We start from the raw sequence: 18,710 nt of genomic DNA, 5'->3' as shown, positions 1-18,710 counted from the left end.
GTGCAATTGATTGGTCAAGCAAAATAGTCATTTTGCAGGTTTAAACAGTCGGATTTGACATGACAATCGATTGGTAAATAGAAATCAACCCAATTGAAACGCTAGAAAAGGGGGTTTTGTGGAGAGTTGAAGCCATTGATTCTTGGAGATTCCGAGATGAAGTGTTGTTGCATTTCCGGTTCTACAAGAGGCTATTCCAAGTAATAAGAAATTATCCAAAGTAAGATTTCATTTGTAAAGTTATTTTCACTTTCATTTTGTCTTTGCATTTTTGCTTCTTGTTGTATTATTGTGTTCTAGTAAGAACAAGGTTGTAGAGGCTTCTCCGCACAGGGAAGGTGTCTGAAAAGAAGTTCATAGTGGAGAGAGATCGTAGGAGTGGACCCTTGGATTTGTCACTTCAAGAAGGTGAATACCAAGTAAAATCAAGGTGTTGTGCATGTGGCGTCAAGGTTGATTCAAGAATTTTGTTATGAAATCAAATGATGACCACGAGATCAAGACAAGAAGTAATCGAAATTATTCACCCCTAGCTCGCACGTGTCCTAACATCGTTCTATCTTAATTTTTTTCGAATTAGGCATCAAAATATTTGCAAGACACCCCCACACTTATAAGTATTTGTAGGATGACTTCCTTCCATTCCACAACTTATAAGGGCTCTTATCTATTTTCTTCCAAGACACCATATTTAAAAGGTAATTAGTTGTTAATATAACTTCCTCCCTCCTCCCACATGTACTCTAGCAATCTAGAGATTAATAGAAGATCATTCATCATCTCCTTCAGATTGTGATTCTTTCGTTCAACAACATCATTTTGTTGAGGAGTATAGGGAACTATTATTTTGTGTCTGATCCAATATTTAGCACACAACTCAACAAATAATGATATATATTCACTACCTCGGTCACTTCACACCACCTTAATCTTCTCATTAAGATAGTTTTCAATATTATTCTTATAGAGAATAAATTTATCTATAATTTCATCTTTACTTTTAAGAAGATACACGATAATATTTTGTGTTATCATCAACAAAAATAATGAAATACTTATTTCCACCAAGTTCAATCTCCCTTTTAGGTCACATACATCGGCATGTATTAGGCCAAATGGTTTACTATTTCTTTCAACATGTTGAAAGGATGACCAAGTCATTTTCGCTTCAACACAAGTCTCACACTTATATTTCGAGTCAAGGTGAAATGTAGGTATGCTTGGCATATTAATTAATATATGCAACACATCGTAGTTAATATGTCCTAGTCTACTATGTTATAAATAGGAATACTTAATCATATTAACGAAAGAACATTTATTTTTATTAATCTTAGGCTTAATGACTATTACACTAAGCTTCAATGACCCATCAGTTACATAACCCTTTCCTATAAACATTCTATTTTTGGACAGAATAACTCTGTTGACTCAAAAACAATGTGAAAGTCATGCTTGCTCAAAAGTGATCCGGATATCAGATTCTTTTGAATCTCTGAATCATACAACATATTGTTCAGAGTTAGCTCCTTGTCCGAGGTCATCTTCAACACCACTTTTCTTTAGCCATTGATGTCTGAGATTGTTGAATTCTCCATAAATAACTTTTTCCTATCTTTGAATTCTTAATAGTTGTGGAGCAACTCCTTATTAGAAAATGATAATCCCAGTAGCCAACATCTCTGGGGGTGGTCGAGCAACTCCTTATTAGAGCACACATGTCTGGTGGCACTAATATCAATCCACCACTGTCTCAAATTTGAACCCACTAGGTTCGCTTCAAAGACCACAGTGCAGAGGTCCATATCTGACCCCTTTTTATCCACTAGGTTGGTCTCGCATTTCTCCCTCAACTTCTTACATTCCGATGACTTGTAACTTACTTGATCACAATTGTAGAATTTCTTAAAAAATTTCTTTTTGATGGACCCACTTTAGCTACCTTAGAAGATCTGAGATTCATCTATTTCAAGTTTTGTCCATTTTTGACCACATTGGTTTTCACAGTAGCCTGAGAGAATAATTTCTTCTCTGAACTCTTGTTGTCTTCCTTAATGTAGAGTCTAACAATGAGTTCCTCAACATTTATCTCCTTCCGCTTATGCTTCAAGTAGTTCTTGAAGTCCTTTCAAGTGGGTGGCATCTTTTTAATGATAGTAGCTACTTGAAAGGTTTCACTTAACACCATGCATTCTCAAGTGAATATTGTGCAAGATCACCTGAAGCTCATGGACTTGACTAATCACCATCTTGGAGTTGACCATTTTGTAGTCCAGGAATTGACCTATAATAAACTTTTTAGCTCCTGCATTCTTCATTTTATATGTTCAATCTAGGGACTCCCACAATTCCTTAACTGTTCTCTTCATGCTATACACAATGTACAGTGAGTTAGTAAGGCAGTTAATGATGTAGTTTCGCCATAGAAACTCTGAATGATTTTATACCTCCACTATACTAATGGTATATATAGACATCAATAGCATCCTTAGTCGACTTGAGAGGTTTCTCCATCAAGAATCAGGCTAGGTTTAGCGTGATCAGGTAAAAGAGCATCTTCTGCTACCACCGCTTGAAGTTCAATCCAATGAACTTCTCTAGCTTCTCCCCTTGAAGTTTAATCCAATGAACTTCTCTAGCTTCTCCCCATGGTTGATTGGAACATTTTCAATTTAATTAGATGAAAGGGGCCATCACATGTTAAGCATCCTACTTCTCAACATTTTCTATGGTCATCTCAATAGATCAAGAATCTGCTATAATCACTCTATTTTAAGATTGTTAGAACAAATCTTGCTTCTTTCTTAAGATTGTTTCCGAAGTTATAAGGAAATAATCTAAATTAAAATTTGTTAAAAATAAATTCAGATATGTTTGTTAAGATGACTTAAGCTAATGATATCAAGCTGCCAGGTTGTGCTAGTTAGGCCGAGCTACAAGGAAAGGTTGAGTTGCTAGAAAGGTTGAGCTTCCAAGGAAGTTGAGTGACTCAAGTGGGTCAAGCTGCCGAGTGCTCCAAGTGGGTCTAGCTCTTGAGTGACCCGAATGGGCTGAGTCATCGAGTGGCCCGAGTGAGTCTTCCTCTTGAGCGGGTCTAATGGGCTAAGTCAAATGCTTGGCCAAGAGCTTCCAAACAAGAAGTCGAGTGAAGTTGTGTTGAATTGCTGAGACAGAAGGTTAGGTAGAAATGTGTCGAGTGAGTAAGCAAGATCACCGAGTAGGCTGGGTTGCTAGGTGGGAGGCATGGTTGTTGAACTAGAGGTGATATGCCAAGTAGGAAGGTGTGCGGAGTATTGTCAAGGTCTGTGTTGAACACAATTTCCTTAAATAAGTTCGTCTCCTCTGGCAGTGCTTTGAAGTCACATTGGGCGTCTATTTCTCAAGATACAACGACATGACCACACAAACAACCAAGCACTGATTGTTTGTGGTGAACCGAATATGTGACGAACGAAATTGATGGAGTTTATGCTCTTGTTGCTCTAGTCTCTCTTTTTGTAACCTCCTTATAGAAGTATTGATCCTTGGATGCATTGAATGGCCAAGTAGTGACCATTCATTACCTCTAACCGTCTGGGTCATAACGCCAGTAGTCAACCATAACTATTCTGCCATTTCACTCAGACAATTATGGATTTACCATTATTATCGATAATTTCGAATCTGACACATTAACGCATCCATTATGCACTTTAGCAAATAGCAAAATATATTCGGGTGGCAAAATATAAGTTGGTCTGCTTGGATAAATTTTACTTCGATCGATTCGACATTCAACATCCATAGATTGTGCTCGCACACGAATCACTTGGATTCAATACAATTCAGACACTTGATTTGCACCCCTGTGAACACAAGTGTCATATATGTTCACAACCTCGTAGCCACAATGCACCCGAGTAGGAATCATTCAAGCTAGCGGATGAGTCAAAAACTTTCAATACGCGAGACTAATAACTCATTCACCATAGAATCTCTTCCCTCCATCATTTTTTTTCATTCACATTTTTCCAACACCAACATCGAATTTTCTTATCATGCTAACTCTATATTGAATATAGGTTCTCCTTTATGACATGACAACACTAGTCAGTATCAATCTGTGATTAGGAAGGTAAACAAGACAAGGTAATGCACTTTCTACAAGTTAACCATCAAACTATTATTCCCTGACAACATAAAGCCCCCTGCTTTGAGATCCAGATTCATGAGCATCGATTTCACTACAATCCAACATCGAATCTATTATCATGTCAACTCTATATATCTTGATATAGATTCCGGCAAGATAAGTTTAGCCAAAGCAAATTGTGTCAGACAAAAATGAACATAGGCCACAGTGGTCTAATTTGGCATGATTATAATTCGAGCGTGACTCATCGACATGTCCACTGAAGCCAGCTTTGACCATCACATTTTAGCAATTAAAAAATAATTATTGCTAGAAGGAATTCCCTTCTAAAACTCCATTGATCATTGCGAATTGCTTTGATTGCATTTCCCATCTTTATTACTGACACTGTACTGCACAGCAATCAGATAACAACTTTAAATCAAAGTGTCCCTTTGTTTTAATTATTGGCCTTGCACGTGGTTTAGGTTCATGAACCATCCTCAAATAAAAAAATACAATAGCCAAGCATTATAACAGTTTGTTTATTATTATTATTATTATTAATTTATTAAGTGTATTTAGTGTTATTTAGCTGACTCTACTGTTTGCTTAATTTCATTTCCTAATCAGAACAGGTTTCCCTTTTTAACAAATAAACCACCATGGTCCAATTTTGCTTAAAGTAGTAACGATTGAGGTTTATCTAGATTATGAAGAGAGTCTAGAGCGATAAATACTGATATATAGTCAAATTTTCTCCCAAATTCTTTGTAATTGAATTTTTTTTTACTATTAAAATTGAAGGTTCTGGAACTTTAAACCGCTCGTGTTAATTTCAATCACATTTTAGTTGATTCATAAGTTTTTCTATTCCCAAAAGTTAGCATCATATGAATGTTTTAATATGGGCCTGCATCATATAAATATATATAATCGGTCAGCGTCATTGAAGGTTTGGTGGTGGCTGATAGTTAAAATTGAATGAACCTGTCTTAATTTTTCCATCTCACAACTTTAATTTGTAGAAACAAGTGCCATTGATATTCATAATCAAAAGTACGTACCTTTTACATTATTAAAAAAATAAAATGTATGAGAAAAAAAAGGGGGGCAAAAAAGATTATTTTTGTTAGCTGTACGAGATGTGAGATAAGGAAATTGACTTGAAGATGGAACGTGATCGTTGATAGTCGGCTTTGGCACCAAATTGGAGTCAGTCAACAAATTGTATTGTTTATGTGGATGAAACTCATGTGATGTTGAGTGGAAGGACTTTGGTTAGTTGATGCCACTTAATTTATAATTTGTAGTGTCCCTTTTTTTTATATATATTTGTGGAGGAAAAGGAACCGAGGAAAAGGACAAAAACAATTAACAAATCGATGCAATTGAAGAAAAAATATAAGCGTGCATCTCATGGTAAATAAATTGAGTTTTTAATTTGCGGGAATATTAATTGTATACAAGTGGTACCTATTCATGGATTTATTTGTGTGTATGTTTATGTGATGTAGTTTATATTTTAAAAGATTATATAGAGAGAGGGAATGATTATACATAGAGAGAGGAATGCCATTGTGAGGTAGATTTCTGAGGTGGGAAGGGTTAAATTTCGGTGAAGCCGAGGTAATACCCTTCCCGTAGTAATCAATCGATAACTTCTCAATTTACCTTCTCACAAATAGTCGTAGGGCCGACTGTATGAGATCGCTGGAGTAACGGATTCCACCTTTTATTGAAGAGGAATATTATGTTCGATATCATTCATAAGCATCAAATATAAAAAATATTTTTTTATTTTTATTTCCTTTAAATTAAATATTAAAATTTAAATCGATCCTATATATATATATAACTGGAGTATACATACACTCACTTAGCGGAAAAAATTGGAAGTAGTATACAATTACCCAGTTGGGATCGAACAACTCTTGAAAACAATTGTGATACATCATAAGATTTAGTTATCATCATCTATAAGATTACATTGTTGGGATTACAATCAAAGTTCTACATTAGAAATATATTAAGAAAATCATAGATTTATAAGATAAAAAATATTTCCATTAGTATAAAGTTAAGACTTTTAAATAAAGCTTAAAAATAAATTTATAAGAATTTAGATTTAAAGTGGGCAATATCATATCATTATAGTAAGTCGAAAAGATTATTCACCTCCTGGAGAACTAAATACAAATTAGGGCCACCTTGGTTGCTAAGGCATTTTGATCTTCACTCAACACTCGAACTCACCATCGGCAATGTCCGGACCATAAGGTAAAAATAGAGTTTCCACTGCGCTTTGAAGTCAACATCCACAAAATTTTGCTAAATCCGCGAAAAGAGAAACAAGCTTAAGTCCTCTTAGATTTTCATCAAGGTAAATACGAAAATTGATCTCGAAATGTACACTCGCTTACCACATGACTATTAAAATTATCATTTGATATGTTATATACATCGAAATAATGAGGAAGAATAATTAATGAGCTCAGTAAAGAAAATATTACTCAATGATGATTATTATTATAGATAATAAAAATATTCTTTTATGTAGAATTTGTCCTCTTTCTTCCACATTTTTTCAATGTTACACGAGTGACTTCAATCCCGCAACAATGGCTTGCATATGAAAAGTTTATCATAATAATAAAAAGATGATTGCATCATTAATTCTAAAGTAAGTAATTACAGGTGAATATTCTGAACTTTTAATCCCCGAGTTAAACTTTTAAAGTGATAAAAAAGACGCAATCGATTAGACTGTCTTCGTTAGGTCATCGGTCTGCTATATAGGCAACACATCATCTTTTCTTTGGACATCTCTCTTGAATGCCACACGTACTGTCGTTTAGTTATTTGACAAGTCAACACATTAATTACGTGACAATACAAATTTGGATGTTAGTGGAATAAATGTGTAAAAAAATGGACTAGAAATTAATTTGGTGATGTTAATGTACCATGAAATGTCAAAAAGTACTTGTAGCAATCCCACTCATAGTAGGGATATTTTTCCTTTCCTTATTTTATTTACTGGCCTTGTTCGTTATACATGGTCTTGATTGAAGGCTGAGTATTCCATTGGTGGCTAGTGGATTGCAATTACAAAGACTTGAAAAGAGTGGAATTTGTGGTGAAAATGTTTGCTACATGTCCGGCAGATGGCTCGTCCAGTACTCGTCCTCCTCCGTGTCAAGAAGAAAGTCCATGAAAGATAGGTCGAACTCGACGTCGGGGAAGTTCTCGCTCGGTCCTTGGGAGACGAAGGCGACGTCGTCGTCAAACGGCATGCTCAAGCATGGCTCCTCCACCAAGTCTCCTCCTCCTCCTGCGCTCTTTTGGACTATCTCCTCCTCTTGCGCTACTTGTGAGGAAGAATAATTAGATGTCAGCAGCTGGTGGAGCTGCTGCGAATAAGTAAGCAGTGCTTGTGGCGGCGGCGGAGATGAAGGCTGGAGTTCAAGTGCTTGTGGGTGGTGGAAGAATGTCCGGGTGCACCTCTGGGCCTTGGTCTGGATGATGACCGTGTTCTTGTCTGGACCGGCAGCAGCTGCTCCTGTTCTTGCTGCCTCTGGAGATGAATCGGAGTCGGGGATGAGGCCGTCGTTGCCTTTCGGTTGGCACGAGGCTCCGACGACTCTCTTGCCCAAGGTTGTATTCCAGTAGTTCTTGATTTCATTGTCTGTTCGCCCTGGTAGTCTCCCTGCGATCAGAGACCACCTGCAGTGCATGCATGCCCGGCCCCAAAAACATGTCAATTAATTCTATTGTTAAAAACTACCCTCTTCGATATTCAACACGTACGACACGCCACCTGTTGCCGAGGAGTTTGTGGAGCCTGATGATGAGTTCCTCCTCGTCGGCGGAGATGTTGCCCCGCTTAATGCCGGGTCGCAGGTAGTTGAGCCACCGCAGCCGGCAGCTCTTCCCGCAACGGTTCAGGCCTGCAGCGCCAAACTCAATAATCTTAGCGACAGCAGCAGTTAATTATGTGAATGACGATGATAAGTAACCATTCGACAGGGAGATTTAACTATCATGTGTGGGTTAATTGGGATGGCAGATCACCTGCTTTCTTGGGGAGGTTTCTCCACTTGCCTTCTCCATGAGTCTTGATGTAGGACACAAGGATCTGGTCTTCAAGAGCAGTCCATGCTCCTCTGTTGAGTCCTTCCTTTGCACAGCATGGCTTCCTCCCCATCTCTCTAGATTGATGCAAGGCCAGGGGGATCAAATTCTGCCAGCATATATAGGTGCAGGCCACTGTTCGATCTCTGGGATCTATTGGTTTTGAAAGTTAGATAGCAAGGTAGTTAGACTACAGTTGTTTTAAATCTACATGGAAAAGCTTTGTGGACTGGTGTGTGTGTGTGTGTGTGTGTGTGTGTGTGTGTGTGTGTGTGTGTATGAGACGGCGATAGCATATTTAATTAGAGTTTATTACGGACAAGGAACAAAGGAGTAAGGAAGGTGTGGTAAATGTTAGCGTATAATAATTGAGGAAGAGCACCAAAGTTTGGTGTACATTGATTGGTTACCCAAGGAGGACATTTACAAATTAAAGTATGGAACAACGTGTGTTTGAAGTTGGAGACTGGGCTTTTTACGGATTTTCCACTCTTTTGGTTCCATCAACTGTTCAAGATGTTCTACATCAAGACAATGAATTCTTGGTTTAAGTTGACAAGGAGAAAGTAGAAGAGCAAAGTTTCCATTTTCTTCGATCACCAAGCCACCACGGATGTTAGCATCTTACTTAAGAGTATGTCTCAACCGATCAAATTTGTAAATAATTTGGAAAATGTGTCGAAAAATTCAATATACCTTCAAACATATACGAACAAGCCTAATTTGAGCTTCGAGAATCAAATAACAACGTAGTCATTTGTTTTTTCTGTATTGCCTTTTATGCTCGTAAATGCCAAAATAGGATGCTAAATTGTCATGGCTGTGTTGGTTGGTCCTGCTCTAACTACCCCCAACATGGCCATGTAAAGTGGGAAAGAGGATCGCAGAATCGTATCTTTGCCCCTAAAACACCTTGCATAAAGGCCGAGCAAGAAAGGTAACTTCATGCAGTGCATTGCCCCATCGTCCTCATAAGATTTAAGCTTTAACCCAATTTAATCACCAACTGATTCGATTGAAATCAAGGGCTGGACTGACTCCTCCGATTGTCAAAGCAGAGTATCTCCAATAAGCCGGATGTGAGTCAAGTCGGCTCCTATCGAGTCATCTTTAATAGGTCGATTCTGAATGGGTTGGATTCTATTGGGTCAGCTACTGTCGGATAGAATTGGCTCTCGTTGGATTAGCTCCTATCGAGTAGTCTTCTGCTAGGCTGAGCAATGAAAGGACTTCAAGGTGCTTGTTGAGAACTCGTTCGATTTCTATGGGGATCTTAAGCAACATAGAACACACTAGGAAAACTGAGAAGTACACCAAAGAGATCAATTAGAAGGGAGGTTAAGGCGGACATTGGAAAAACTCCTCGAGCGCTCAAATCAGACCCCTGCAAGGAGGAAGAAGAATACGAAAGAGAAATAATATACTAGTAGAATTGTATTGTGTGTGTACCTGTACATGCACCTTTTATATTAACTTGGAAGAGTGGGCGTAGCCCTCACCGAGCACTTTGGCACTTCTCGCGTACGTCAGCCCACATCCTTGGAATGTATCCATGCCACGTCTTGTGCATCTGTCTACCCACATCCTTAGAAGGCGTTTGTGCCACGTCTCCCACTCACCAACCCATTTGTCTGAGTCTCCCGTTGAGCTCAGTTCAAGTCGGGCCGTGGTTGTACGGTTCTACTTTAAGGTCGGCCAATTTGATCGACTTGATTCAAGCTTGGTCTTAAGTCCAACCGACTTGATTCGAGCTTGGTTGTGAGTCGGGTTGGCTTGATCCAAGCTCAATCTTGAAATAGGCTGACTTGGCTTCGCGTTGATTGAGTCCGAGCTTGCCACGTGGCCCCTGTCATCTCTATCACATTCCAAGCTTATCCCCAAGTCTAATCGAAGGATAGTGTGTTTCAACTAACTAGGTGATTGTCTTGTCAACAATTCTAAAATTTTTGATGTCGTTTGGGCTTTGCCAAACTAATCTCACCCACCGGCTAGATCCAAATCGGACCTAGTTTGGAACTGTAAGAGACTATCATCGAACATACAAAATTGATCAAAAGATACAATTAACATGTGTAATATATATGTCTTATCACACTAAAATATAACAATGTTAATGTTAGATAAAAAATTATTAGTTTCAAGTACAAGACCAAGTGGTATGAAAGTTGCAAAAAGAATAGAAGTTTCAAATGACTATGTAGAAGATTTTAGTACCAAAAGAACTACAAACTATATGAGCTTTAATTTTTTTCATAAGTGTAAGCAGCTTAAATAAGTTCACATCTTTTTATTTTTTTTTCATATTTATAAATTATTGGTGCAATCGACCCCTCATCAAGGTTGATCAGGTTGACCAAGCTCGAGTTGACTCGAGTTAAAATTTCAAAGTTTGATCAATATTAATCAAGGTTGATCGAAATACTTGATGGTTGATCATTATATTAAGTTAGTTGAGCGAAGAGTCAAGTAGATTAATGTTGATAGGATACTTGACAACATATGAAAGTTCAAATGGATCACGGTTAATCAGACACTTGACGATCAAAAGTTCAACAGGGAATTGGCATGAGACGAAAAGTCCAAGTGAGTCACAGTTGATCGGAAACTTGGTGATCAAAAGTCTAATAGGGAGTTTGTAAGAGAAAAGTTCAAGTAGGTCAGGGAGGACCTGACACTTGACATAAGAAGCGAAATCCAAGTCAGTCAAGGTTGACAAGACACTTAACATGAGATGGATGAAAACTAAGTGGATTATGGAGGATCGGACACTTGACATTTGGATGAAAAGCTCTAATAGGTCGAAAAGGATTGCATGTTAGACAAGTATGAAAAATCATAATAGGTCATAGAGGACTAGATGTTAGGTGAGTGTGGAAGTCTAAACAAGTCAAGGAAGATAAGATGTTTGGCATGGACAAAGGAAGTTCTGGTAGGTCATAAGAGGACTAGATGTTAGGTGAGTGTGGAAGTCCCCTCCTCAAACAAGTCGAGGAAGATAAGATGTTTGGCATGGGCAAAGGAAATTCTGGTAGGTTCAAGGGTGATCAGATGCTAGGTGCGTTAAGGTGGACAAGATGTTAGATAATGAAGATCCTGACAGGTCAAGGTGGATCAGATGCTAAGCAAATGAAGTCATGATAGATTGAGGTCAATCGATACCATGCAAGACGAGAATTAGGCCATGAAAAGGCTAAAATAGGACTAGCAATCGATTGCTAGATAGTAGCAATTGACTAGCAAACCCTAAATCCCAAATTAAGGACAGGAGGTTCGGGTGAACGAAAATGGGTTCGAGGTGCTCTGGATGCTTGGTCAACTACGAGGGATGTTGAGTCTTGATTCCTTCATTCTCAGCAAGCCAGTCAGACTTGGGAGCAAGGTGTTCACCGAGTAGAAACTCAAGAACTCACTCAGGCTCGAGAGTCAATGTTCGACCGAGTTTGATCTCGGGAACCCACTTGGGCTTCAAACATATACGAACAAATGTTAGAAATTTACATCATGCTTTATACTAAATAAACATGATAACTGAATGCAGAAATAAAGATCGATTAATTGTTACCTCTAGCCATTGCTATTTTGAAGAATGTCTTGAACACCACTTTATTGTTGCTTAATGTTTTAGAGTCTTCTAAACACTCCAAACATCTTCTATAGATGGTGTTATTCTTTTTTACTATGTGTATATTTAGGGACTCTAAAGGCTACTATTTATCAGAGACTCATTATTATTATTGAATCAATCCAAAGATTATGGCAATCATGACAAGATAATCACGTACTCAATAAAAGATATAATATACATATTAAGGTAGGATTTTGATTAATTATGTACATTTAAATATTACAATATATGGTCATTTAATCAAGATAAAAATCTTGCATAATTAAAATATTAATAAATAGGTGTCACTTAATAAGATAAGATTTGTTATTAAAAATTTTTCCATCACATAATTAAAATCTTTTCTAATATTCTCTCACTTGACACATATCTTATCATTCACTAAATGATTGAACAAGACACATAAATCATAGTGATAGACATTTCTATGTATTACACTATATAATGTTTCTCAACCAATATATCTTAATGAATAAACCTTATCTTTATTCAAGGTCCAACTTTAATGGTATTTCTCAAAATGTGTACACAAATACAAGAAAATATCATAATTGAGTTTCATTGATAACCAAATTATTCTTACAATAAAAATTACATAAGTGAACCAAGTTTCATTTTCTCTATATGATCCTTAAATTTCAACGGTGGCATGTCTTTAGTCAAAGGATCATCTATCATCAATTCAATGATAATGTATTCAATAACCGTTGTCTTATCTCTAACATATTATTTTATAACTAGATGCTTAATGTCGATATATTTAGTTCGACTCTCACTTTTATTATTCTTAGCTATAAAGACAACAATTGAATTGTTACAAAATATCCTCAATGGTGTAGAAATAGAATTTACAATTCTAAGCCCTGAAATGGAACTCTTCATCCAAACACCATGTGAGGTCGCCTTAAAATAAGATACAAACTCAGCCTTTATAGTTGAAGTGGCAGTCAACGTCTGCTTTGCACTTCTCCAAGACATGACTCCACCAAATAGCATAAAAGTATATTCTAAAGTTGATTTTCATGAATCAATGTAGCTGACATAATCTGAATTAGAGTAGCCAATCACTTTCAAATTCTCAGCTTGTCTAAATACAAACATATAGTCTTTAGTCCCTGGAAGGTAGCTCATTACTTCCTTTACAGCTTTCTAGTGGTCTATACCCAGATTACTCTGATATCTTTCCAACATGCCAACAACAAATGCAATGTCAGATCTAGTGCAAACCTGAGCATACATCAAGCTTCCGACAATAGAGGCATAAGGAATGTTTTTCATTTGTTCCCTTTCAAAGTCATTTTTTGGACATTGATTCATATTGAATTTGTCACCCTTCACAATCGAAGTTATACTTGGTCAGGGGCGGAGGCAGGTTTCCACGAATTTTAAATATTTAATAATTAATTATTAATTTTAAAATATATATATTAAAATATTAGTAATTTATTTCAAAAAAACAAAAAGCTAGGGGGGGCGGTGGCCCCTACCTGCTTCAATAATTTCTCACAAAATCACTCTAAAATTTTGTTGATATAAGTTTCTTGAGACATGCCTAAGGTTCCTTGAAATCTATATTTGTGTAGCTTAATGTGAGTAACATAAGATGCATCACTCATATCTTTCATAAACATGCAATAATTAACATGCATATAGTTAAAATATAATAATTAAATTAAATCATTAAAATCTAATACTAATAATAAATAATTATTATTGTATATATATACTTAAAGTCGATAAAGACAGACGAGTATCTTCAAAGATTTTATGAACACGTCAAATGGAAACCTACATAAATAATATTACGAAGTCAATAATCAAATATTTTTATTAAACTAAATAAATATCATAACAAATGATGTCTCAAAGCGTACCTAGCCACCCGACCAAGACTGCACATGCGTTTGATCAAGATTGCACAAGGCATAGCCACTCGAACAGGGATGAGCTCACGAGCGGCCTCTGATAACCCTAGAATTGATATGTTATGATTAAGGTTTCAAATTGATTTAATTATTGAAAACCCACAAGGAATACAAAACAAATGAAGTATAGGGGTCTCGAGTCGTATTTTTTTAGAACTAATAAAAAATTGTGTAAATTGAGCTTGTGTGTTTTTCTTTTTGAGTTTTTCGAATGTAAATGGATTTTGATGTTTTTCAATGAAATGTAAATTCAGAATTTAATGGATTAATGACAATGCTAGTTTTACCAATCTAAAATAGAAACAATGGAAACTAGGTATGAAACAATCTAGTTTTATCAAACATGAACAAAGTATGGTAAGCAATTGAAACATGAAATGCAATTAAAGAAACAAAGAAAAAGAAAAACTAGGCTCATGTAACAAATTGATGTTCAAAGTAATAAGTCTAATTTGCAATTCAACTATCCAAATTCACTTAACAAACAGCTAAAACCAAGGCTCAACCAATTAAACCTAAAAGAACAGATACATGAACAGTTCTGATACGGAACAGTGCCAAAGAAAATCAGAGTTTCAGGTAAAGGAGATCAAATTCAAGTGAATTTAAAATTAATCTCTCTAAACAGAATAAATTAGAGTTTAATAAAAGCTAAGCATTAACCAAGTAAACTGAATTCACAAGATTTGATCAGAATCACAAAATCAAAAATGGAAATGCAGAAATAGAAAAACAAAATACAAACTTCATATCTTCCCTTCCATCTCAATCTCCTCCTTGCCGTCACACAAGGCCTGATCAAAGATCAGAAATCCTAGAGGAACACCTATCAATCTCAGCTCAGATTGGTCCGCATCAGCTCCAATCAACGCAGCATCAGAAACCCTCCTCGCTTGCGCCGAACAAAGCAAATCCTGATTCTGAAAATCCAGCCAAACTCCTCCAAATTGCTTGCAATGCAATGCTTGGAAACCTTCAAGGACCCTTAGAGAACCCCTCCTTACGATCTTGATTGCTCCGATTGGTTAAATTTGAAGAATCCAGCTGAAACACCACGACAGAACCAAGCTCTGGCGAGACCCTCACCAGCGCTCCATGGTAAGCCCAAAACTAGTGTCACGAATGAGCTTCAAATTAGAATTTATAATCGAAAACCCTTAACTCACAAGTAAATGTAATATAGGGGCCACGAGTCGTATTTTTCCAAGGACTAGTAGAGAGGTTGTATGAATCAAGCAAGGATGCCGTTCTATTTTTGGGTTTTTCAAAATGTAAATGGGGGTTTTGGTATTCTGAACGTAAATGAAAAAGAAACAAATGCAACAATCAAAAGCAAGAAACATGAAATTCAGATTTAAGGAAACAAATGCAAATGTATGAACTCAATTTAAGAAAACAATATAACAAATTGGCACAGAACAACAACAATGAACAGTAACATAAAATCAGGGAATCAAGAATTCAACTAAGGAAATTAATCAAATGTAATGGACTACAAACTCTAATTGATTCAAAAGCTAAGCTAAAACTCTGATACGGAACAGTATGAAATGGAACAGTACTAAGTTTTAAAGAAACAGATGCAAAGTTAACCTGAAAATTGCAAGTATCAGAAATTGAAACTACAACTAAACAATCACTAAATCACACCAGAACAAAATTTAAGAAATCAGAAATCAGAATGAATTCAACAATTGAAAATCAGAGCTGAGTATCAATCAACATGTATCAGAACAAAAATACAGAAATGAAACTGCAGAAATGAAAAGAACAGAATAGAAATCTCAGTTTCTTCCCTTCACAATCCAAATCCAATCTGGCCGTCACACCAGATCTGGTCTAAGATCAGGAATCCAGAAAAATAACTTCAAAACTCAGCTCAAATTGATTTAAAACTGCATCTAATCAGCCACAGGGAACGCCCTTGAAATGCATAACAGAGGCAATCTAAAATCTGATGATCAAGCTGTGATTCATCAAATCTCTGGTGAGTTAAAGCTCAGGAAGCTTCAATAGCCTTCGACGAACGCCATCTGATGACCATAGTAGCTCCGATCGGTCTGAATTTGAAGATCACAGCCGGAATTTGATCGCGGATCAGCATGCTCTGAAGAAACCCTCTCCAGCGATTCCGATCGCTATTAACACCGAACTCAGCTTGTAGTTGTTCTCTGGAAGCTGGAGATGGACTTTGAAAGAAAGAAATCCGAAAACCCTACGCTAACCCTAAGAAAAACCGTGAAGAAAAATGCAGGAAACGGCGAAGAAGAAGGCGCTACAGTACTCGCGATTTTGCTACAGTGTTTCTTCTCTTTATAACGTGGATTTGAATTCCACTGTAGCTAGCCGGCTCAGTTAAGCTGGTTCAACCCAAGTTAGCCATGATTTGACCCACTTCGTCCAATTTAGCTCCAATTGATCTGATTTCAGCTCCAATTTAACCCAAATCTTGATCATAATGTTTTAAGACTATCGAATTGACCAATTTTGACTTGACTCGGTCTCCATTTGGCTCAATCGTGGTTCAATTTGGACCCTACAAGAAATCAAGCTCAATTAATATCAAATTAACCATTAAATCACAGAAATTAGAATTAATCATCCAAATATTCAACAAATCACAATTGCAATCAATTCATGTCATTTAAGCATTTTATTTTCATGTAGAAATCCAAATTGAATCCATAAAATGTCATAAAATCCTAGCTTATCAAATTCCCCCACACTTAACCTTGTGCGTCCCGCTCAAGCCAAAACAATAAAACTAAGAAAAACTCCTACCATCGTACCCCCCTAGATCATCCTCAATCATAATTAGAAACAATTGAAAGAGAATTATCTAAAGTTGTAGAATCTCAAAAATTTAAGTCCATGAACTAAACTCTTGTTCTTGGTTAACCACCTAGCAAATTTCATCCTTCATGACTAATTAAGATAAATGCACCACACTCATTCTCACAAGGTTGTTTTCAGTAGATAAATCAGTGGCTCTCACCCTAATTCTAATTCATGATCAAGTAAAGTAGGGCTCACTCAAGCAACTTAAGTTTCATGCACTTCCATAGGCTTGCTTGTTTTCTACTCTCCACTAGCATTCTTGATTTGGAATCCACACCTATTAAGGATTATTGAAGACAATAAGAAATCATGAACTGAAACAAATGAGATAAGAATTTAGAAAGAACAAGGTTAAGAAAAGGAACTTTAAAGAAAATGCATGGTAGTGGTAGATATGGATATACTTAAATGCTAACCAATGACTTCTTGCCCTCTTTTCTATTTCATTTCTTTTGTAACACATTTGTTTCTGTTTGTTCTTCAAATCCATGAAAAAATTCTGGTCTAAACTCTTTCAATTTCCCTCCTTGATACAAACTTCTCATTCTCCTCATTTTGGCTCAAAACTCCACCAAATATGCTATCTTTTGATTCCCTTCGCAAACAAACCAAATTCCTTCACATTTAAGTTTCAAAAGAGATAAGAAATAGCAACCAATCATTAGCAAGCAAAATTCATTTCACAGTAAACCATAATTGCAAAGTATCAATAACAATTTCAATTCCAAAAACCATTCAAAACCAAATTGATACTTTCCTTTTTCTCTCTATTTCTTCACTGTTTTTCATCCATTCTTTTTCCATAATGAAGATTGATTACTAATGCTTATCATACTGCAATTTCCCTGCATTTAAAGCTCAAATCAGTGCTCAAACAATTTCAGAACCCAACTGTAAAATAACTGAATTTCTGCATTTTTTTCTGTTTTTTTTTCTGGAATTCCTTTCTTCCTACTGTCTTTCCCTTTTCTTCCAGTCTTTTTCCAGTTTGAAGCTTGATTAGTAATGCAAATAACCCTGCAATTTTCTATGAAATACGAGTTCATTTCAATACCTTAACACATTTAAAACTCAGCTTGAAAAACCACACTGCACAATCTGTTTTTTTTTCTCATTTCATCCCTGTTTTTTTTTTTTTCTTCATTCTGCTCAATAGCTTCGGAAAAAATTAGAATCTGAATTTGTTGTTTAGGAAGTAATTGAATGGAATTAGGCTTTGCTGAAATTTATCAACTTATCAGATTTTTGCTACTTGAACCATTGACACAATCTTTTTTTTTCTGATTTTCATTCTTCATTCTGTTTTTTCTTCTTCTTTTTTCTCTTTCTTCTCTTATGTGATTCTGCAATTCTGACAGCAAGATTGATCTCCAATTCTGAACAACAAGATTGATCTAGCTTAGTTCCTTATCAGATCAGTTTTAATCCAGATTCTCCATTGCTCAAAAACTGTAATCAAGCTCTTAGCTCTCCCCACACTTCAACCTTTGTCTGTCTCAGACAAATCAGAACAATACCAGCTTCAGCAATTCCAGATTCAAGCATTTATCAGCCTCATTGTGCCAAGACTGCAAAACAACACCAACAGCATATAACAGCAAACTGCAGTACTCTACTGCAAGAAAAACAAATCAGAATTGATATAACAGCAACTGCAGCTGATGGCTGATCAACATCTGCTGAAACAAAAAAAAAATTTTGTGCCAAATTCCAGCATTTCTAGATTTCAAACATCTCCAGATTCCAGCATCTTTGCAGTTTTATCATGAACTTAAATGATATTGCAAATAAACATCCAAAATTATCTGCTGAGCATAAACAGAACTTAAATCTGTTTCTGTATAGTTTCTTATATCTGTTTCTTAAAACATTCAACTGATCTGATATGATCCATTTGTTGAATACAATACTGCAACACCAACTTCAATCTCACAGCTCATCAAAAACTTCTGTTGAAATCTGTTTTCAGCATGGATTCCAACCTTGTATCAGCTTCAATTCAATTCAATACTGAAGTTCACAATTATTTTCAGAATTACAACTCAAAGATCTGAATTCTGCAATTCCTTCAACTTCA

General features: G+C 36.3%; 1 protein-coding gene across 1 annotated transcript; it reads right to left on the bottom strand.

Moving 5' to 3' along the window:
- Positions 1-7,160: 7,160 nt before the first annotated feature.
- LOC141843098 (transcription factor MYB1-like) lies at positions 7,161-8,318 on the bottom strand. The gene is made up of 3 exons (XM_074731127.1): positions 8,186-8,318; positions 7,932-8,061; positions 7,161-7,837 (listed from the first exon to the last, which is right to left on the bottom strand). Exons 1-3 carry the CDS (start codon positions 8,316-8,318, stop codon positions 7,264-7,266), a joined length of 837 nt encoding a protein of 278 aa, XP_074587228.1. The 3' UTR covers positions 7,161-7,263.
- Positions 8,319-18,710: the final 10,392 nt, after the last annotated feature.

Source organism: Curcuma longa, chromosome 12 (genome assembly GCF_044706935.1).
Source record: "Curcuma longa cultivar G26 ecotype Majalengka, Jawa Barat chromosome 12, ITB_CL_G26_1.1, whole genome shotgun sequence".
NCBI classification, from domain to species: Eukaryota; Viridiplantae; Streptophyta; class Magnoliopsida; order Zingiberales; family Zingiberaceae; genus Curcuma; species Curcuma longa.
The sequence above is the reverse complement of the archived record's forward strand: the minus strand, read 5'-3'. Positions and strand labels throughout refer to the sequence as shown.

What these genes read in the sequence shown, in the direction of transcription:
- LOC141843098 (XM_074731127.1), bottom strand. Translation starts at nt 8,318, where the DNA reads ATGGGGAGGAAGCCATGCTGTGCAAAGGAAGGACTCAACAGAGGAGCA. An exon ending in AAACCTCCCCAAGAAAGCAG is followed by an intron (nt 8,062 to 8,185) that starts GTGATCTGCCAT and finishes TTGGCGCTGCAG; the next exon opens with GCCTGAACCGTTGCGGGAAG. An exon ending in CACAAACTCCTCGGCAACAG is followed by an intron (nt 7,838 to 7,931) that starts GTGGCGTGTCGT and finishes CATGCACTGCAG; the next exon opens with GTGGTCTCTGATCGCAGGGA.